Below are 23,071 nucleotides of genomic sequence, written 5' to 3'. Positions count from 1 at the left end.
AACTATTTCCAAAGCAGATAATAAAATAATTAAGAATGAAAAATAATCAATTTGTCGTTATACTATGATTGGTTGTGTCTAAATAGCAAACTTCATTCCATTTAACAAAATTTAGATAATATATATTAAATATATATATAAAATTTACATATCATATATTATGGAAACGTTTCTATCACAGGGGAAGAGAATCTTTGGGAAAAATGATTTTTCTCCTTAACGTCAGCATTCATAGAAATACGATGAAGCACTGAACTTCATTTAAATTGATATAACATCACCTGGGACAATACTTTTGATTCCTCATGACACACGACAAAAGCAGTACAGGTCCCCTTTCTTAATTTAAGGCACACTGGGCTAATGATGTCTCCCAAGATCCTTAGTAAAAATCCTTGTCTTGATAAAATGTGGATGTTGTTGCTGTTTCTTCCAGCCACATAAATATTGCTTTGGGAATCCTTATCCAGACCATAAGGTCCTTTTAGCTCAGTGTGCTGGTAAGTACATTTCTCCATGCCCATTTCATCTAGAGCTTTGACTAAATCATCATAAAAAGTGCTTAAAACAAGCATACCGTCTGCTAGGTCAATTAGATATCTTAGATGTTTTGTTTGTGTTTGGTAAATGCGTTCTACCTGTCCTTGTCCGTTTTTATTCAATTTTAATATGCAACAGCTTTCAGACACCACAAACAATAAATCTCCGATAATAGCGAGTCCAGAGCAATACGTTCCTGTGTGTATAGGGTCCAAAGAATGGAAATCGTCTGCAGAAAATCGATGAACATGGCTACGATATGAAACATACAACACACCTTCATTAAGCAGGATATCCTATGGTAAGTACTCTAACTGAAATGCAGTAGAATGTTGAATGGTTTCTTGGTTCTTTTTCTTAATTAGAACACAACATGAATTCTCATGATCCGTACACAATAAATTTCCATTAGGTAACACTGTACATCCTCTTACCCTTGCCCGCAAATCTTGATATTTGATTACCTTGGAAAATTCCGCTTTTCTGGCGTCTATTATTTCAAAAATATGAATTTCTGTCAGAAGCATGGTTCCAATACTGGTAAAATCAAGAATTTGCTTGATGCTGTCGTAAATATCTAATGTCACAACAACTTTGATTTCATTAAAGGCATTTTTCGATATTTCTGCCATCTTTTCCTTCAGTGTATGAAAAGTTAAAATATATTTAACATTCCTCTCATCTATGTCTGCTGGCTCATTTCCTTGCTTAAGTTGTTTTAACAGATGTTCTACAAAATCTAGAGACGGACAATTAGTATGAAAAACGTCAGTCAGCATGCGACCCAGTGGAAGATTGTGTTTGCTGACAAGGTTGACCATAGAACTAATGGAAAGATGAGTTCAAACGAGACTGCTGATACTCCTCTTAATCAACTTGTTTGTCAGTAGCTTGCTTCGGCTTAGAAACTGTTCATACGAAGGGCATGCCCTTGCGTATCGAATTCACTGAGAGACCAAAACACCATATGCAGGTTATGAAGGTATATTTCTGCATAAGTAAGGAAACTTGACTATAGAAAAATTGAAGTCATCGCGTTTATCATAAAGTTTTGTGGTTAGGTTACCTTCAATTTCCGTTTCCAGTAAAATATCCAAATATGAAACAGATGACGCAGACCCATTAACTTATAAACAAACAGAAAATGCATATAAACAAGAAAAAAGCGCAAAGAAGCAAAAACAACGTAAGGAAAATTACACGTCGGCCAGCATTTCCAGTTGTGCAGCCATGTAAAACGAAAACAATGGTTTAATATTCCCGTTAAACCGATTACAATTATTTGATATAAAGGCATATTTATGAATCATGTTTAGCTCCAAATAGAATAAATATATCGGTCTAATGAATAACAGTTTTACAGGCACGAAACATTGGAGGAGAGAGGGGGGCTTTTCCTCGCAGCAAACATTTTTTTCTGAAATTGACGTGTGAAAACGAGGGAAATTAACAGTAAGTTTTTTTAATTGAAGTTATATCTGCAGGTACAGATCGCCCCCTCCCCCGTCGCATAGGATTTTTACGTTTTTGGAAAAGTTGTTATAATCATTTTTTTTGCTTGTCAATATATTTTGGATAGGTCTGCCATCCTACTTTCAAAAACGATGCTTGTGCTTTAGTGTTACCTTACAACAGTAAAATATTTTGATAGTTAAACATTGTATCAAGTGTACACTTGTAACCATATTTTAAAAAAAACTTTGAAGAATCACTGATGGTCTTCATAAACGAACAAACTCTTGATATACTGAAACATAAAAAAAGTAGCAAGGATAAAGTGTTAAGTTGAAATTTAAACATTTATACCATATCTATGTAAAGTTTAATGCCTAAAAGGTATTTTATTCTGATGGATTGTTGGTTTTCTTGAGTCTTTAACGACACGGTTGAAAACTGAAGACTGAACACATATATGAAGGGAAAGGTGTAATAATAACAAAAATAAGCATTAAAATGTTTCCTTTTTTCGTCCGACTGTTAAGACATGAAAACATGTAAATCTAAATAAGTGAGAAAAACCTCCAAAATATTTGCGTAAATACCAATTCATTTGTCTGTGCCTATTTGCCATTGAAATTCCAACCGGTTTTAAGATCAAAATTCCACATGCGGGTCAATTTTTAACGGACCATGATTTTTATTCAACACCTTTGGTCTCAATAATCATCGTTGAAAAATCACCCCCAGGTCCAAATTCAACCAGTTTTAAAATTCTTCCTAACATCGGCTTTACAAACTAAAATATTACAATGAGACAGACCTCATCCAAGTTGAAATAAAATATATAATCTACAAAATAATTTGCACAATATAAATAAATGTGTCAATGCTAAATAGTTGTACCCTAAAGAAGTCGAACCTTGGAGAACGTGCATCTTAGTTACCCGAGTGCAAGTTCAAGTAATTTTCTTTCAATTCAAAATAATAAAAATAATTTTTTTTCTATGCATATATTGGATTTGTTTTTGTGTTTTAGGAGAGTAACAATTAGAATAACTGTTTAACTAGATATTCTTAAAAAGTTTTGTGATGACTTTCTGTTGACGCTTATTCTGGAAATGAAAATGTAAAAAAAAAACCTTACGCAAATATCTGAATAATAAATTGTTTATTTCTTCATATGATATACAAACTATAAAGGTATATTACATGAATAGGATATATACGATAGCTCAAGTGATTTTTCTCAGACATAAATAAGGTTGTATGAAACATCTCTCAATATTAATGTTAAAATATAAACACATTTTAACAATACCGCATTTTAACAAAATACTTTCAATATTTTATAATTTTACAACTTTTACAATATTCGTTTTTGCCAACAAAACTGTTTTTTAAATTTTCTAGAAAGGTAAAAACTATAAAAACCTCAACGGGGTTCGATATTATGACTTACATGTTCTTATTTAACACTGTAACCCATTGTGCTGTAGGGTATAAATTTGTGTGTGTGTGTGTGGGGGGGGGGGGTATAAAGTTACACTTAATTTATTATCTCGATGAGAAGTGCATCAATAATAAAATATCCCATATCACCTTAAACAAAATGTGCATAAGCTTTTAAAAGGCAGAATTTATTTTGATTAACTTTATTAACCCATTCAATTAACAAAGAGTTTACAAATATCTGCTATAACTAAAACATTCGACCTGGAAAATGGTTCAAATTCACTTTACTACAATTACCAAAAGGCACTCTGTGGTTTAAGTGTGAGACAAATTGGGTCAAGAGGAGATGAACTATGCTAAGACAAGTGTTATTGGACGGAGAAGACTGATCACTATACGAGACCATAATTATACTAAAGTTTGCATATAAAAATAATGATTTTGAGTATAACGTGAAATTAACTAAAAAGGGAAGTGCACAGTACATCTTTAGTCAAAATATATTTTAAGGCGATGCAAATCTATATAACATCACTCGAGACATTGTTTGGGACTGGCTTATAACAAAACAAGTAAAGGAATCCTTCTTGAATTTTATGCAAGTCGGGCCATTAAAACCTCCTAGGATCCTTAGCAAAGACCCGTCTCGAGACAAAATGTGGATGTTATTGCTGTTCATTCCAGCGACATATATGTTATTCTGGGGGTCCTTATCTAATCCATAAGATCCCTTTAGTTCACCGTGCTTGTAAGTCCAAATTTCATTGCCAAAATCATCTAGAGCTATTACTGAGTGATCAGTAAAATTACTACACACCAGCATTCCATCTTTCAGGGCAGTTAGAAATCGCAAATCTCTCGACTCTGTTTCGTAAATCAATTCACAGCTTCCTTGTTCATTTTTATTCATTTTCAGAATGAAACGGTCGTCAGACACAACAAACAGTACATCTCCAATGATAGCCAGGCCAGCGCAACTTTTACCTGTATCCACTGGAAGAGGGTCCAAAGCTTTGAAGTTATCTGCCGAAAACCGTAGAATACGCGAAGTGTCCGTGTTGTCATGTGAGATATATAGTACCCCATCATACAACAGGATATCCCAAGGATTCGGGTCCACTTGAAATGCTGAAGTAGGCTGACCTATAACCGGGTTCTCCACAGTGAAAAGCATGCAATTCGAACTCATGTTATCAACACACAACAAATTTCCTGATGGCAACACTGTACACCCCCTCAATCTAGCCTTAACATTTTGCTGTTTCCACAAAAATGAGAATTCTGCCTTTACAATATCTACTTTTTCAGACAGAGGTATAGAATGTTCAGTCACAGATATGTTTGCAATTTTAGTGAATTCCAATGTCTTTTTAAAACTGCTGTGAATTTCTGATTTTATAGTGACTTTAAACTTACTCAAAGGATATTTCGATAGTTTTGCCAGATTCTCTTTTACTTTGTGCAAAGTCGAGATATATTTTAGTTTCTTCTCCTCGGAGTCTAATGTCCCATTTGCAGACTTTAATAGCCTTAGACAGTATTGTAGGAAATCAAGGCGGTCAGAGATTGCGATTGTGTTTTTCTCTAACTTTCGTTTTGCTTCCTTTGTGTTCTTTGCTATTTCTGTAAAGTGTTCATCAAATAATTTGTTGATGAGTGATAAAACCTTTTGATGAAGCTGTTCTGCCTCTATGGTAAACATATCAGAATCATCCTCTAGCGCTCCGAGATTGTCTTCCTGCGACTGTTTTGCAATCTCCAAATCTACTTTCATTTTCTCAATCTCTTGCTCTAATGATTTCATTTGACCTAACCTCTGCATATTCTTGGCAACTCTTTCGACTGCTAATATATTCGAACAAGATTTGTGATCCTCTGTAAAACAATGAGTACAACACGGGGTCTTGTGGTTATAACAATACAATTCAATTCGTTTTCCTTTGTGTTTTTCACAACAATCAGTGTTACTAGTATGCCCCGAGTCAAAACTGTAAGATCCTATTTCAGAGAGCAAGCACATTTTGTGTTTCATACTAATGAAGCTTTTTCTATGACACTTCGAACAGATTTTGCATAAGGGCTCCCTACAAGTTAGACAAAACTCGGTAGCTTCTTCTTCTTCGTTTTCTCTTTTACAGGGCCAACAAAGTTTAATGTCCCGAGACTCATTCATCAATAGAACCAGGACGTCATTGATGGGGAACTTTTCTGCCCATTGTGTTGTTTCATTCGGGATTCCTGGCGACGGAACAAATTCCCGACAGAGAGGACAATGGAATCCCAAAGGAACATCTTTTTGTTCACATGTTGACACAATATGTGCACACAGACAGTGCTCACAAAAAGAATGAGAACACGGCAACAGTCGTGGGGACTTCAACTTCTCCAGACATAAGGAACACGAAGTCGAATCTACAGCGTCCATCAGGGCATCACATACCGCCATTGGGTTTACTGGGTCTCTATATTCAAGATCCGTTTTTGTGACTTGTGATTTAGTCGAAATTAAACCGAAACTAAATGCTTTAACAAAGTACCGAGTTTGATTTAAAGGTACAGTTTTGTAAAGGAATACACTGATTTGAATTCTAAAACAGGATGTCTTCTACCATAGAAAACCTTAAGATTACGGTGGCATGTTGGTTCCTTTATAATGGCCAAGTTCATGACACATTTGAACATGCTCGAGTGGTCTTGACTTACAGATTTCTTCAGAGCTATGTGTAAGTGCAATGCTATTAGAAGAACGTACACCAATAGCTTGTTTCTTTGGCAGTACTATCTAGAAAAAAAAATTCAAAATAAGTTTGCAAGGTACTCATTCCTGATTATTACCCCTTTGAAGGGAAAATGATCCTTCATTTGCACAAACTCATAAAAATGCTTTGAATGTATAACTAAAATTTGCCCAGTGGTTCTGAAAAAGATTTTTAAGACCTCAACCCTATTATCACTCTTTCCCAATTAATTTTCTCGGAGTATGTGACATCTTTTGATCCAGGCCGACTAAGAAATAATTTATTAGTTTGTAGGAATGTTTATGAGAATGACATAACTATGCTTCACGTTATTGCTTCTTTCAATATCTGTGGAGAATACGTTTGTGTTCGGATATATTTTATGATCGACAGAGAGTAAGAGAACTTAACATGTACCGAGGAATTAATGTACACATTGAATGTTTTTAATTGCTTTGATCCAGTGACTGAATGACCGTCGATGAAATAGACAGGTCTACATCCAATTCAAATTGCATATGGATTTATGGTGTATACATATTAATAGAATAAAACATTAAGATACGAAACCATTTCATATTTATTCAACAAAATTAGTACATTTTATATGATGAATATAATCATTTTTTTTCTAAATCTGATTCATATATTTTCTTCTGTGTTTTGTAATTGTACACAATTCATTAATAAGTCCACAGATTGCACAAAGATTTTCTCTAAACTAACGTACAAATAATATGAAGTGTAAACTAAGCACCCTATTTGAATCGATATAACATTAACTGGGACGAAGAATTTGACTGACACACAACAAAACACGTGAAAGAAAATGCTTTGAAGTGTATACCCACTAGATTCGTAATATTTTTTATAATTCTAAGTAGAGACCCTTCCCTTGACAAAATGTGGATATTGTTGCTCTTTCTCCCCGCAACATAGATGTTGTTCTGAGGATCCTTATCCAAACCATATGGTCCTTTTAATTCACTGTGTTTGAAAGTCCAGATTTCATTGCCAGATGCACCAAGAGCTATAACTGAATGATCGGTAAAATTGCTACAAATCAGCATGCCATCTTTGATATCAGTTAGATATCTCAAACCTCTTGACTGTATTTGGTAAATGCTCTCCGTGAAACCTTTCCCGTGTTTATTCAATTTTAAGATGCAGCAGTAGTTAGACACAACAAATAGTAAATCCCCAAGAACAGCGAGTCCAGAGCAACAAGTATCTACGTATACCGGGTCCATAGGGTGGAAATCATCTGCTGAAAATCGTTGAATGTGTGAGATTTCTTCATTACGATGGGTAATATAAAGGACCCCATCATCCAGCAGGATTTCCCACGGATTCGGCTCAACATCAAACGCTGTACCGTGCTGTACGATGGTTTGGTTCTCCTCCGTAAAGAGAACGCAATGTGTACTTTTATTATCCGTACACAAAAAATTTCCATTTGGTAGAACTGTACCACCTCTTATAGAGACCTGCACATCTGGGTATTTCCATAGAAGTGAAAATTCTGCCTTTTTAATGTCTATTTTTTCAGACAGTGAAATGGGAGAGGGAATTTCTGACACAGTTATGTTGCCAATCGTAGAAATTTTCAACAATTGTTGAAAACTGTTCAAAATTTCTGATTTCAAAGTGAAAACGATTTCACTCAACGGATACTCTAACATTTTAGCAATATTTTCTTTCACTTTGTGAAAAGTTGAGATATAGTTTAACCGTGATTCATCGGAGTCTAACGTCTCATTTGCAGACATAAGAAGATTAAACAAATGTTCCAGAAAATCTATGCGGTCAGAAATAGAGAGAGTGTTCTTCTCTAAATTTCGTTTTGCTTCTTTTGTATTTTTTGTTATATTTGATAGGTGTTTATCAAACAATTTGTTGACATGTGACAAAATTTCCTGATGAAGTTGCTCCACTTCGTTTGTTATTCGTTCGGAAGCGTCGTTCAGTTCTTTAAGATGTTCTTCCCGAGACCTCTTCGCTAACTTTAGTGCTCCTATCATTTTCTTTATCTTTTGCTCTAATGCTTTTCTGAAGCCAAAGTTTTTTAAGTTTTCTGCAGCTTTTTGGACAGTCAGTATATCAGCGCATGACTTGTGTTCCTCTGTGAAGCAATCGGCACAACATGGTTGCTCATGATCATTACAAAACAATACAATTTGTTTATTGTTATGTTTTTCACAACAAACATGGACATTTTTGGAGCGATTTATTCGTGATCCTATTTCTGAGACCAAGCACATTTCATGATACATGCTTGCAAGGTTCTTTCTATGAAACTTCGAGCACATTTTGCATAAAGGTTCCTTGCAAGTCAGACAGAAATCGGTAGCCTCTTCATCTTCATTTTCTCTTTTACAGGCCCAGCAGACGTTGAAGTCCTGTCCTTCCATCAACTGAATCAAGGTGTCGTTGATTGGGAATTTATCTGCCCATCGCTTTATTTCATCGGGTTGCCCGGGTGAAGGCACAAACTCTCGGCAGAGTGGACACGGGAATCCCAATGGAAAATCTTTGTGATCGCAAGATGACACAATGTATGTACACAGACAACGATGACAGAAAGAATGTGAACACGGCAGTATTCGCGGGGACTTGAATTTTTCAAAACAAATTGAACACGATGTTAAATCTATTGTATCCTGCTGAGAATCACATGTTGCCATTGTCTCTGTACAATCCTTGACCCGTTAGCTCAAGAATCTTACGGGATCTTATAATTTTTTGAGAGTGCGTGCAATTTCAAATTTCGACGAAACGAAACCAAAAGTTGACAATGGAACAGAACTTTAAGACCGAGCCCGATACTATTCATCAAGGAAGAAATCAAAGCGTTTTTAGTAGAGCTACTAATGATCCCTGTAGGACAGATCTAGGAAGATTACCTGTCCTCCATGGAGTTTAATGTACATATTATTACATCTGAGAATATTTAAATCAACAAGTCATACAAATTCCTGGAATTGTGTTCAAATATAAACAACCACGTTTGTTATCATTACAGGTATTCAAAAAAGAAGTTAAATAAAATCATTCATGAAAAGTTTAAAGCAACTAATAACAGACAAGTGTTTTCAAGAAAAAGATAAGATACTAGTTTATTGTATTCATCAATTTGAAAGCTTTATCCTGTTTTGTTTTGGTTTTTTTCATAACAGAAAAGGGAGACATTCATTTATACCAATTTTATTAAGATTTTGAACTTAATCATTTTCTTTGAGTTAATTGTCCTGCATAGGGATTAAAGCTCTGAGATTGAAAGGATTTTACGAGTGAAATGCAGTTCCTTTGATTTTTTACCCAAAATAAACATTTTTTTTTATTCTCAACAACGAAATTCATACCCACTACCCTCCCTCATAAATAAGTATCCTGCCTTGAAACGGTTTTTTTTTTTTTCAATTTACTTTTTTAAACCATGCACAAATGAAACAACTTTCAAATATCTCGACATCAACTATAAAAAAATTGATGAAAAAAAACCCATAATAATATTCGACTTTCTTAATAAGTTCATATTTACATACAATGTATGTATTAAAAAGGGGCAATTTTATATTCAACTGTCAATTCCACTAGTATCTGACTGGTATTTGACTCCATTGAATTACCAAAGGTTGCTCCCGATCCATAAGATTATGGCATCTTACATTTTTTACTGCAACCACAAGATCCCTCCATATTTTTATGGGACCGAGATGTGGCCATTCAAGACAACGCATATTCATTGTTTAACTACATTTGCCTTGTGGTATGGGGCGTCATATTTTTGAGAAACAAAGTTGTCCACGTGCTTATTGTATCACAGAGTTACCGGTGATGTCTAAATATCAGGTGCATTCGTTCAGTTGGTTGGAGTGCTGCAAGAGTAATCCTAATTTGCTCGTTTGCAGTTTGAAGATCTCCGGTAGACCTCCATTGTTTACTTTCCAAACAGCAATTAAGTAGACGCTGGAGATACCCTGGACTAATTCTGGCGGTAGGAATACATGTACACCTTTGTTAGGGTTATCCTGAAGTAAAGTTAAAAATCCAGTACCCCCGTACGACATTACAACAAAGACAGTCATCCGCCACCGCTAATTTTTACTGTATATACAACTGTTTCTGTTAGCCTCATGAGCTCTTGTCCTTACAAATACATGGCCATCATTTTGCAAAAGAGTAAATCTTGATGCATTAGTCCAAAGTACAGTAGACCAGTCAACCAAAGTCTAGTTAACATGATCAAATGCAAAATGTAATCCTTTCTTCAATGAAAATTTTTAAGAAGAGGTTTTTATTTCTAATGCCGGACTCCATTGTAAAATCACTACCACAATGGCTCAGTAACACATCATTGCAGAGTCAGAGGTCAACAAGGGACAATAACTCTGTATGTCAGTTGGTCGCTATACACTGTAACACGTGTCCCTGTACCTAGGCTCAAGACTTGGTCAACAAATCAAAGGGACCAAGACACGATTTCAGATGAAAATTTGAAATAAGATTGAAACTTCTACCAATAAAATTTATATGTAAACAATAACAGGTTTCGAGCTTTGTTTACAAAACAAAGAATTCTAACCTCTATAAATCGCATATAAATCGATGTTTGACTTTCAAATTCATATTAAACATTCTAGACATTAAAAATGTAATTATAATTTTTTTTAAATTTGAGCTCAAATCGTGTCAAAGTCCCTTTAAACGTATATTCTGTGGATCTTTCTTTGAGAACTATAACTCTTTGGTTTTTTAACTAACTGTTCCAAACAAGAACGTTATCCGTTATCCTACATTGTCAATGACACATATCTTCATAATCATTTTTTATTTTACAAATATAATGCTTTGCGTCTATTTCCACAGAAAACACAATTTGCAAATTCATCGACCTCGCTAAAAAATAACTTTTTTTCAGTTACATCTTCCAATCCCTTTTCTTTTGCAATTAAGATACATATATAAAATATAATATATAACATATGTATGTATATTTTATGGTTATTGATTTTAAAAATGTCATGAAAAGAATTTATGTTTAATAAAAAATAACATAACTGTGTTATACCTTACCGATATCAGTTTTACTTTTTTTATACTCTTCTTCCTACTTAGTACTCAAGATATCTCAAATGGGGGGTTTTGGGGAATTCATAGTATTCTTTGTAAAAAAAAAATAATAAATCTTAGTTTTCTTACTTTGATACAGTTAATACACTTGAGAAATTTTTACTTTCTTATTTAAACATTGAGTGTGTTTTTTTAATAATAAATAAAACTTTAAATGAGCTTGCTAAAAGGTTATACACGGTAGCCTAAGTATATAGCCAGGGAGGATGCTTACAGCGGTACTGTGTACTTGGAAGAACATGGATCATTTATAATATTTTAAATACACAAAAATGAAAAAATACTGATACAATGGAATTGGTCAATCCAGAATTCAGACACAAATAAAAATTTGGCTATAAAATATATATGTCATATCTTTTCAATATCATTCTTAAAACCTTCTTGAACAGCTATAAGGAATCTTAGTTAATCAATAACCATTAGACTTCCTTAAAAGCAGGTTATCCTGTATTATGTAAAGTGCTTAATATCATTAATCAAACAATAGAAATATATATATGCATGTACAAACAAATCTAGATGGAATTTTTCTCAGATACTACCTCTTTGACTTGAAATCTACACAAAAACCTATCACCACTAACAAAATATTAATAGCACATTGCTCCCTCCAATGATTCCTAATAAATTACAATACAAATCTACACAATTAAAAAAAAAACGTACACATCAAAAAATAATTTTCAGATCAAAATTTTATGTATCTATAAAATTGTGCATTAAAATATAAAATGTAACAAAATAATTGAACTTTACCTCTAAGAAAAGAGCAATCTTCTGGTCCCAATTATATTAATTACATACATACATGTAAAATGGCATCATTTTACATGCATGATTAACTTTAATACAATGTTATTTTTGACTAGCATCATTAATTTTATTACTAAATTTTAGACATGAAAAATGAAACTAATGTTAGGTTCTGGTACACTGTAATTGTGAAAATTTAGCAACGAAAATGAGAAAGAGAATGAGAAAACAAAGAGAATATTGAGGTAAGATACTCAACAACTGACCCCTTCACAGACCAAAACAAGTTCTTTATTCTATGATTGTCCTAGTTAATAAGAAATATAACTCAGTTAAAAACATAACAAATTCAGAGAACTTATTGTTAGAATATAAGAAAAAATTCAAAGGTCATAGAAAATTTAATATATTGGTTCTCATCAGACCTCAAGCCCACCCATGTCTCGTTTAACAATGTTTAGAATGAATAAAATATATAAATGTTATTTTAACTCTATGCAGTGCAGAAAGAATATCTGGAATTAAAAGCCACAGTAAAATGTTTGACATTGATCATGCAAGATTGACATAAACAATGCAATGATTCAGATTAGGTAAAAGAATGCAAATGGCCGCTGATTTAAAGGTTTGAGGCACTGTATTCATGGCAGTTATCTTTGTGTAAATCCAATGGAGCATTTGCATTAAAAGTACCCAAGGCACATTATCTGAGGGGGGGGGGGGGGGGGGGGGGGGGGGGTTCTGCAAATTGTTCAAAACTATATTCTTAAAGTCTATTACAGAAGAATATTGAAAAGAATTGTCAATATGATTCATTGTAAATGAATAAATCATAGACTACCACATTTGATAGTGTGAGTAATACCTTAACAATGTTTAAACATTTACTTTTTGGCATTATGATTAAAGGTGAGAAAATTCTAATTCAAACGATGAATCCCGCATTTGTTTTTATGTGACAAAAAGAAAAAAAATGCACCGTCCTACAACATCTATTTTTGACAAAATTGTTTGAGAACCAAGTAACCAATATTGGTAAACCTGAACTAGTAATAAATACCCACATACATGTAAATCATATACAAAGTAGCTATACAGCCACAAAAAAATGTATGCACAGCATACATATCTAATGACCTTGACCTGGAGGTCACTTCAGGGTAAGGGAGTAGAGCTGAGTGCTGAAGCTAAGGTAGTGTTCAGACTTTGCTTAGTGAATATATCAGGGAGGTTAGGTTCTTCAGCTGAACTGTGAAGTCTTTGTAAGGCATCGATAGTTCCTATCACAGCACTACAAAAAAATCAATCAATTAATCAATGAGTTGAATCATGCATTCTTCAACACACACAAGATAGAAATAGATAATATATATGTACATATAAAAATCTCACCCCACAATTCCCAAAAATATCAGAGTCCAATCAACTATCACTTGATAAATGGTAAGGTTCCTGGGAAAAAATCAATAAATAATACACATTAAATAAATTTCATCAACAAAAGTTCAATGGATGCTGTTAAAATATTGTAACCCAATTCAGCCTATCCTGACCTACCCTTTGAATATACACATATGGAACAGTCCGGGAAGAGTGAAGGCTAACATGGTGCAGCATGTGGCTCCAACCAGGGCCATCAGATTGGCAAAGTTAGGGATGACCAGCACGATACATCCTGTCATAAAAACTGTGAACACTCGCAGGAGGTTCTGAAGAGAAGAAAATTATCAAATAAGTGAGGGGTCAGTATGAGTGGCTTATTGGCTCAAAAAAGGTTTTTCACTTTTTGATAATGGAAATAAGAATTTGAATTTATGGGAGGTTTCATACATTCTAGATTATCTCCTAGCAGCTTACAGGCTGCTAAAAATCATCAAAGGGTACAATCACACTCTTCATTCTTATATTATGTCTCCTTTTTGAGACGTTCTTCTCTCTCTCTCTCTCCTCTCTCTCTCTCTCTCTCTCTCATTAAGCCATGAACTATACTTACTCCTTTCAATATATTCTTATGGGCATCTTTAATGAGATAATTCTCCAACAATTTCATAACAGGAAACATCATCACTAAAATAATGCAAGAACCCAACTCAGTCTAATAAAAACAAGCATGCTAGCCAAAAACAAAAAATTCAACCAGATTTTCAAATAAGTGAATACCAAAAACACAAAAAACAGTCTTTAAATATTAAAAAGAAATTTCAGTACATTTTACAAACAGAGAAAAACTAAATGTCAGGAAAAGTACATATAGCAAGAATGAGATTTAATCCATACCTGGGTAGGTAAAAAATAATGCCAGACAGAGGAAGGACTTAACAACCATGGCGAAATCTACTTCAGATTCTCCTGAAGAATAAATCCCCAGAATTAACATTGTCTGTAATACATGTGTAACATATCAATCATAACCCTTAGTAGAGTGCATCATTTTCATGAATTATATTCAAAATATAAGATAATAAATGAAAGATATATTCTATCCAAACAAAAATCTCACCTTTTGGCAAATTAAGGGTAATAATGGCATTTGTTTCTGGACCAAAGGACTAAAACAAAAGTATTAAATTTTTCAGTTTTGTATTTGTATTTAACAGATTAAATTAAACGCTACATTCCCTCAAATAAACATGTATGTGGCACTTACCAGATATCCAGCAGCTCCGAACGATATATACAAACTAGTGACAATCACCATGGTAAAAATAAAAAACCTGTTAACAAAATAGAGCAGATTTGATTTTTAGGATAGAATTTAGGGAGATGATTCGTTAAGAAATATTTGTTATCATGTTCAATTCAAAAAGACTTGCTTGTAAACAATAATTTTGTTTTTAATATAAAAAGATTCTTATATTTTACAGTATAAATTTTAAATTAAAAAAATTTTCCTTTAACATGTTTAAAAGAAATCTGTATTTTAGTAGCAATATTATTTTCTTTGATTATTGAAGGCAACTCCCCCCCCCCCCCCCAAAAAAAAACTCATCTGATTTAATTTAAAATATTAAACATATCTCACACTGACCTTCTGAACTTGTAGCGTATATCAGCTGCTAACGACCCTTCTAGGGATAAAATCATTCCAGCACCCTAAAACATTCAGATAACATCTTCTAGACCAAAACATATCATCAGAACTCGTCATAAAGATGAAGAAGTTTACCTCTTCTTGGAAATGTTTTGATACATTAAAAACAAACAAACACAGATGACCTCTGTGACCCTGATGTTGGCAGCCCACAGGAAAACTCAATGACAGATAATACATATAGCACTGAACAGACGGGGAGGCAGCATATTGTGAGAAATCAATTTGGAGCAATCTTGAGTTTTGCTATCGACTAGAAATTACGTCATAACAGTTAAAGATATCTTTTACCTTGTATTAAACAGTATAATAGAGTTTTGAAAATGTATTGCTTTTAATGGTTAATCAATAGAATCGAACAACCTCTTCAGGGTACATAAAAATGTATCATTTCTGACTGGCAACAGGTAACACGGTGTGTAATACAGAATGACTCACCTCGTAACAGTATATAGATATGGCTAGGAAAAAAGGCAGGCCCTTAATGGACATGTTCTTGGGATGAATTCTAAATAAAATATAAGTTGTAGGTTAACTTTATATGATAGGATTTTGTTGAAAAAGCATGCAGTTATATTTCTATGATGTTCTGATTTGATGTCCAATCCTCATTTCTCTGAATGTTATGCATGTATAGAACAAAGAAACATGTACATGTATAAAGTCTGGAAGCATTTTGTTACCAGGATTAGTGTTCAATGCTACAATGAATACAAAGTCAGGAACCATATAGTTACTATGCTTACTTTACAGTACAATATTTATGTATTTTATCCATTCTTTGTTATAATAATGTTGTTTTATTGTTTTAATGCATATGCCCCCCGAGGGCCCTTGATTGGTGAATAAACATATTACATTTATTATAGTGTAAAGAGTGCTACTATTGATACAAAGAGTGAAAAAAAAGAATATGATACAAAGATGTCCATACTATTGTATCATGTTTATGCTATCAATTACACAAAAGTGCAGTTTTTGCTGCAGTCCCTCAAATTGGCTATGTCTCTATCTGCATGTCTTTTATGATTATAACAAAATTTTCATGATTAAACAGCTAGAAAAAGACAGAAACTCTGCAGTCTAGTGAGTTACTTATGACAATATAACGATTATAGACAGACATTTCAGAGAAAACTACACCACTGAACGGCATCACCAATATCAATGTGATGGAATAAATCCGTTTTACATCATACAACCTACAATTATCAAAAAGATACCTCTCCCCCAATATTCTAGCCTAAACATTCTGACTTCTATACTTTATACAAACAGTGCATGTAGCTGCTCATTCCTTGCCATATTAAACATGGTTTTCTGTGCTGTACTTTTTCCTACATCATTAAAGCTGCTTGGTCCGATTTTATAACCCAACCAATCAGAGGAAGATAACTGTGGGTAGCTTAAACCCAACCAATCAGAGATAACTGTGGGTAGCTTAAACCCAACCAATCAGAGATAACTGTGGGTAGCTTAAACCCAACCAATCAGAGATAACTGTGGGTAGCTTAAACCCAACCAATCAGAGGAAGAAACCAACAGTTCTCTTTAATTTCTAAATATTCCCACGATGCATTTTTTGTGTCCAATACAGAAATTATCTTAATTTACTCTGAATATTTATATCTTAGAAAGGGGACCAACTCTGCTTGTGTAAACAGGTGAAAGTCTGCAACTTTCTATGATAATTAGTTTGTATGGAATATTATTTGATACAATTATAGGCAAAAAATTGGACCAAGCAGCTTTAAGGCTTTTATGCTTATAAATTTATAAAAATGTTTAAATTAACATTTTTGACTATGTTCACTTAAGCTAAGTTTTGTTGAAAAGATTCTTGTGAAATAAACAACTACTATGAAATTATTTTTACCTGTGGGGATTCCCAATTTTCATGGATTTTCAAAATTCACAAGATTTTATGCAGTCATAACTTTGTGGCTAGAAAGATTTCTTGGATAAATTCTAATTCTTAAAAAAGTTTTCAATGTTTTCTGTGGGCTAAACTTGTGGGCAATATGGTATTCTAGAAATCCATGAATGTTGGTCCCCCACTAAATATAACAATCCATGGTAGACTGCAGGGGAGGCTAACAGTGAAGTGTGACTAGGAGGGACCAAAGCCTGGGGGGAGGAGAATGACCAAAAACCAATACCTGCTGGTGCTAAAATTAGTAACCACATCTACATTGTGTTAGTGACCCAGATTCTTAGCATTGTAAGTATGACTATGATTAATATCAAAAAAGAAAGTATGTAAAGAAAACAGAAAATGATTTTTTTTCTAATGGGAGAAAAGAATTCACTGCTTCCATTAATATAGATGTTAAATAGTAAAATGAGAATAAAATTGTGTTATTGTTTAGAAATAAAACCTGTTAAAGACCTTCTGAGTTTGTCTTGAATATTTACCTTCTGAAATTAAAGCAATAAATGATGAAACACTCTTTATACAAGTACTGACTACTCTTCTGTGAACATGGTGTATGTTTAATCTATTCTGTTAATCTTGTTATCAAATGACATACTTAGATGAGTAGATGATTAATTGTTGGTTATTGCATGAAGTGGATCAATCTATTGAGGTTTCTCTAACTCTTTTTATCATTCACATATTTACAAGACATAGAACTTACTTGATGTGATGGAAATGCTCAAAATCAAACCAGAACACCACCCCAAAGGCCAAAAGGTTGGAGCACTGGGCCAGCAAACTGAAACAGACAACACACTCTTTTATCTACAGCTCAGCCAAGTTGTTTGAATTCTTTGTTGGCTCCATTGAGTAATTAATGATTAATGATTAATTTACCAGTTTGCACAACAGACACATAGAATACAAGGAATATGATTTTCTACATTATCATAATTAATTAGAAGAATAACATAATTAGGCCTACCGGTTTATTGGGGGTTTTTTCTGCACAAGTATTTTTCATTGCATCTTATATATTAACATGTATATATATGATTTCATGAGTGGCCAATACATGCAGCAAGGGTACATCATAACACCACTTTAACTTATTCACTATTACATGTACATAATAAACAGACCCTAGCCACAGGTATCAGTAACTAATTAATACTGTGATGTACCTGGTCAGGGCCAGGCTCTTCAGTTGCCGTAGTAACGTAAGTAAACACAAGGGTGGTAAAAGTAAAACCAACCAATGAATTCTGTAATAAAAACAAAATACAATGGAAATGTACCAGTACAGGAAATTACAGAATGATTAAAGTCATGAATGGAGTAACATTTTCAGTGAAAATCTCATACTAAATTTAAAATTCAATTTTGTACAACCCTATGCCCATTCAGTTCCATTATATTATCAAAGTATTTACATAAATTACTGATGCGTTATCAATTCATATACAAAACCATGCATATAATATTTTTTAAAACTTAAACAAACTTTTGAAATCAGAAAACTTACAATTTAAGTTTGGGAATGTAACTGGACAAGTTTTCTGATATAAAGATGAGATATGCACAACAAAAACCTGGCAAAAGAAACACTGGATTTCAATGAGCACAAAACAATATTCATACATAAATTACAGCAGTGGTGTATAAAGACAATGCACTGTGTGATGTTTATGTTTGAGTGTGATGCATGTAGATTCCCTCTGCACCTACCCGCCTGCGAGATGAGGATGGCCAGGTCAACAAAGACTCGCCCAATGTGTCCTAGGGCATGGTGACCTACAAACAAAATAGAATTCTCTTACATTCATTACATCATGTGCATGCAAGTCATTCAAGGAAAAATCATGAAATCATAATGTGAAACTTCCCACTTAGTTTGCATTTCTTAATACTCTTTACATGCTTAAATCTTTCAAAATTAAACTTCACTGCCACTATTTAATTGATGCAAAATACTGTAACGTATCGGAAAAAACCTCACCAATATCTCCATATGAAAGGTCCACAGAAAGTCTAGCATTCTGTAAAAATATTATTATATCTAGATGAAACATCTACCGTATTTTTCCGACGATTAGTCGGTATTTTTTTCATCTGAAGCAGAGCACCCGACTTATCGTCTTGTTCGACTTGTCGTAGGCTCGTAGTCAGAAATTTTTTAAAAATAGCATTAAAAATCTTGGTTTTAATCATCTTGAGTTGGCTGTGTGATTGAAAATTACGTTGTTGAATTCACTGTTCATCTTTAATAATTATCATTTTCACTCATCTGTCAACACTTAAATACATAATAATAACAACAGTTATTAAAAAATGTTACATTGTCGTTTATCAATTAAAAGTTTTACCGTTCCGTTTTTATAAATACATCGTCACATGGTTCTATGTATCACTAGTAGGAAGATAACATTGCGCAGTAAAATTGAAACCAAGTTTGAATGGAAGAAAATATTGCAGTAGGTCCGGGGGATGTTTTTTTAAATTTAATTATTTTATTTGTAAAGAGTTGTTAGTGGAAAGTATAAATCAGAAATATTTAATGGTCAAATTCAATCTTAAAATACGTAATCGGCAATTATCAATACTACTGTTTATACAATAGGCTGACACCGGTTGTGTTAATAATCTTGCCCTAAGGCTGAGATCTTTACGGCAATTTCACTCCCTATGTATATAAAGAGTACCGTTATAAGAGTGATTATAGTTCATTGATTAATTATTGTCCAATTCTTTGATTATTGTTTGATAATTTTTTTAGGAAACGTATGTATGTCGTATATCGTCATTATCAAGTCGTACAAATGATCGATCTATTTCTAACAGTGTCTGTGTAAAACAATAGCGTGTAACTGTATTACTGGATACAAAGTAAACAAGTTTCATCAAATCATAGTAATTGCTAAGCTTTCTGCACTTGAGATCCCCCTTTGAAGTCCGACACGAGACAGGTGCATGCCTATGACACCGGAAATTGTTAAACAAACATTGACCACGCGCCGAGTCAACAGGTGGCTGGTTACGTAATGGCGAATACACTGGCGATAGTCAGAGTGGATACTTATTTTAATGCTTGGGAATAAAATATTTCTGACAAAGTAAGTTTAGTTTTGCATAACACGCGATATCGGGAATTGTTTAAAATGCAAGCGACTTTGTAGAAGTTGCCGGTATTTGAAAATTTGATGCATAAGTATAAAGCGTAATTGTTTAAATGTTAATCATTAATAATAATTGGTAGCAATATCGGTGACATCGTGGCATCATACACTGATAATGTTACTGCAGTTTTATAGGCCATTTTGAAGTGATAAGATCGACGTATGGTCTGAGATCGACGTATCATAGGATTTTGTTAAAATTTTGGCTAAAAATGGGCAATTCGACGAGTCGTCCGCATCGACGAGTCGTCGGGAAAATACGGTAATTACATTATAATTCCCTACAGTTTCTATTTTACTCTTTCAAAACAGGTGATTTGGGTTTATATTTTACACAACTAGAACAGTCTATGACATAAAGACAAAAAGCAACAACAACTACATATGCCTGGGTCTTCCAAGCCATCTTAGATGTGACCCATCTTCCCACATAGAAATTAAATGCACCTCTGAGTAGTTTTACATATTCAATCAAACTACCAGTATCTTAAAAATAGAAATTGCAAGTACCTTGTGTCCTTTGTCTGCCTCTGGTTCATCATCATCTAACAAGTTCATGACCTCCTCTCTGCCCTTGACCTTGGTTACAAGGCCATCTTCTCTGGCCTCTGTATCATCCCTGTCATAAGGCTTGGTAGGGACTCGGTTATCCTTAATCAGCTGATACTTACAATCAACAATGAGTAACATTGCCTTAACACTGTTGATAAAAAATAAATTTAAATCACTGATATGTGATCAAGAAGATCGATACATAATGAACTCTATTATGATTAATCTTTAATATTCAGAAAAATGGATAATTCTATTTTTCATTGTGACTAAATTACCTTATTATTCCCACGAGTGTCATGACAACAATGCCCTCCAATATCCCTGCCTTAAAAGAAATGTATAAAAATTGGTGAGAAATTTATCTAATTCAAATCTTCATTTTCAAAATTTAACAACATTCTATTCTATTAAACTACAGGGCAAGCTAGTACAGGCAGATAAGAATTAATTAGGGACTGCAAATTCTCACCAGTTACTCCATCGAACATAAATTTTAAATCCAGATATACCTCCAAGGTACAGATATAATGTCATTGAAAGCAATAGAACAAAATCTCTCTCTCTCTCTCCCTCCAAGGGTTGCGGCACTGTGAATCAAAGCCATCGTTCGAGATTATTTAATCATAAAGCAAATATTACTAAAACTTTACCTCTTTAAAAGCAAATGGGAGACCTAAAACCCCAGCACCGATAAAAGAAATAAAGATGTTGGCAAATATTTTGATGGGGCTCTTCGACCCAGCGCCTGAGCTCGCGCCACCCACTGCCATTATTTCACGGGTGTCTTTGCTGTTTCCAAAGTTTTACGTCCCCATTATTATTAAAACCCGATATTGTTAGTTCCAGTGCACCCTCTCTTTTGGAAACACCATACGACAGTAACGTGTAAAAAGTTTCTATATTTGTCGACGTCAAAATAGCGCCACCTAATAACCGGAAATGCAAGTATGACACTAAAAGTCAGCCTAGAATCAGAGACATAAAAAGCTGGAGTTAAGAAAAAGGGGGTGTGAAACGTAAAACATAATTATTTAGCCCTACCAGAATTTAATCCGGCAATTTTATATAATATACAGAATAATCTTGTATTTTTTTAAAGTTTGACTAAATTACGATCTAGGGCCGTTACTTGTAGGCCATATCTCTGAACGTTCATGTATGTAAAGTTATCTATATCTTTCCAAAATATCATTATGCAAACTGGTCATAGTAAAGTAGTAGTTTTAATTTTTGTTAATAACACAGTTTTCTTATATTTATATACCTGACAGCTTCAAGAGTATACAAATCAAAAACTTACTTTAGGTAGTTCATTTTTCAGTACTTTTCATAATTTATAGTACACACGTTTTGAGAAACAGGAAAAAGTATCCATGTTGTCACTCTTGCCTTATTAAATATATAAATTTCCACCGGGTAGTTTCTGGTTGGCTAAGTCGGTCTTCTTTCTTTGGATTTCATTGGTTAAAATTATTGAATAGAATCCAGGCATATATATATGTAAGAGTGTTTAGTTAGTTTTCTTTCTCTTGGTAAAGGCAAGTTTCCCTTTCTATTCTTAGTACAATCTCCTGGTTTTAAAGCTTTTAATTAAACATTTTTATTATTATTAGCATGGGTAAAGCATGGTTTTTGTTTAAGTTAAGAAGTTAGGGCTTATTTCAAATGTTAAGATTAGCTGTATTTTCTTTAGGTTTCCAAATGTAAGTGAATTTTTTCCCTTACCGAGTACTGGTTCAAGGTCAATATCAGTATTATAAGGAAGGTTCCTTTATTATTATATAGACCTATTTTGTTTGCATAGAGGTAGCTCATTCCTTTTCTTTTTTTATTTGGATCTTTTTTAGATTCTTTGGTGGTCCAGTAGGGTATATATTAGTACTTGTTTTCTATAAGATTCTTATTGCTGTCTTTGACTTGTTATATATGTCTCTGCTTAATCAACTTAATAAACATTAATAAATAGGGTTCAGTCTTATTGGTGTTTTCATTTCAAGTGTTGACCATGCATACTTCAGGAATCCACCTACCTGGGTTGACTTTTACTGAGCCAGTATATGACATTAGGGTATTACTTTGATTACAAGAGTTATTGCCCTTGTCTTACTCATTCCGGTTACACTACTTTGAAGAAGATTTACAATTCTGTAATATTATAATAATCATATACTGAATGCAAATGGTTATTCATGTTTTTTACATAATTTATTGTGGGTGATTTCTGGTTACTGTCAGCAGAATATTTATAAACCTGCATTTTGAATGAAGACTA

The 23,071-nt window shown here is 33.5% G+C and overlaps 1 protein-coding gene across 1 annotated transcript; it reads right to left on the bottom strand.

Annotated features, from left to right (window-relative positions):
- Positions 1-7,112: 7,112 nt before the first annotated feature.
- On the bottom strand, positions 7,113-21,735 carry LOC105340931 (uncharacterized). The gene is made up of 17 exons (XM_011447212.4): positions 21,450-21,735; positions 21,075-21,124; positions 20,755-20,944; positions 19,068-19,107; positions 18,797-18,862; positions 18,594-18,660; positions 18,253-18,333; positions 17,790-17,867; positions 15,589-15,658; positions 15,088-15,152; positions 14,707-14,773; positions 14,560-14,608; positions 14,337-14,408; positions 14,053-14,126; positions 13,617-13,768; positions 13,452-13,511; positions 7,113-13,350 (listed from the first exon to the last, which is right to left on the bottom strand). Exons 1-17 carry the CDS (start codon positions 21,567-21,569, stop codon positions 13,215-13,217), a joined length of 1,437 nt encoding a protein of 478 aa, XP_011445514.3. The 5' UTR covers positions 21,570-21,735; the 3' UTR covers positions 7,113-13,214.
- Positions 21,736-23,071: the final 1,336 nt, after the last annotated feature.

The sequence above is a fragment of the Magallana gigas genome, chromosome 2, assembly GCF_963853765.1.
Source record: "Magallana gigas chromosome 2, xbMagGiga1.1, whole genome shotgun sequence".
Lineage (NCBI taxonomy): Eukaryota > Metazoa > Mollusca > Bivalvia > Ostreida > Ostreidae > Magallana > Magallana gigas.
This window is presented reverse-complemented; position numbering and strand designations above follow the sequence as displayed.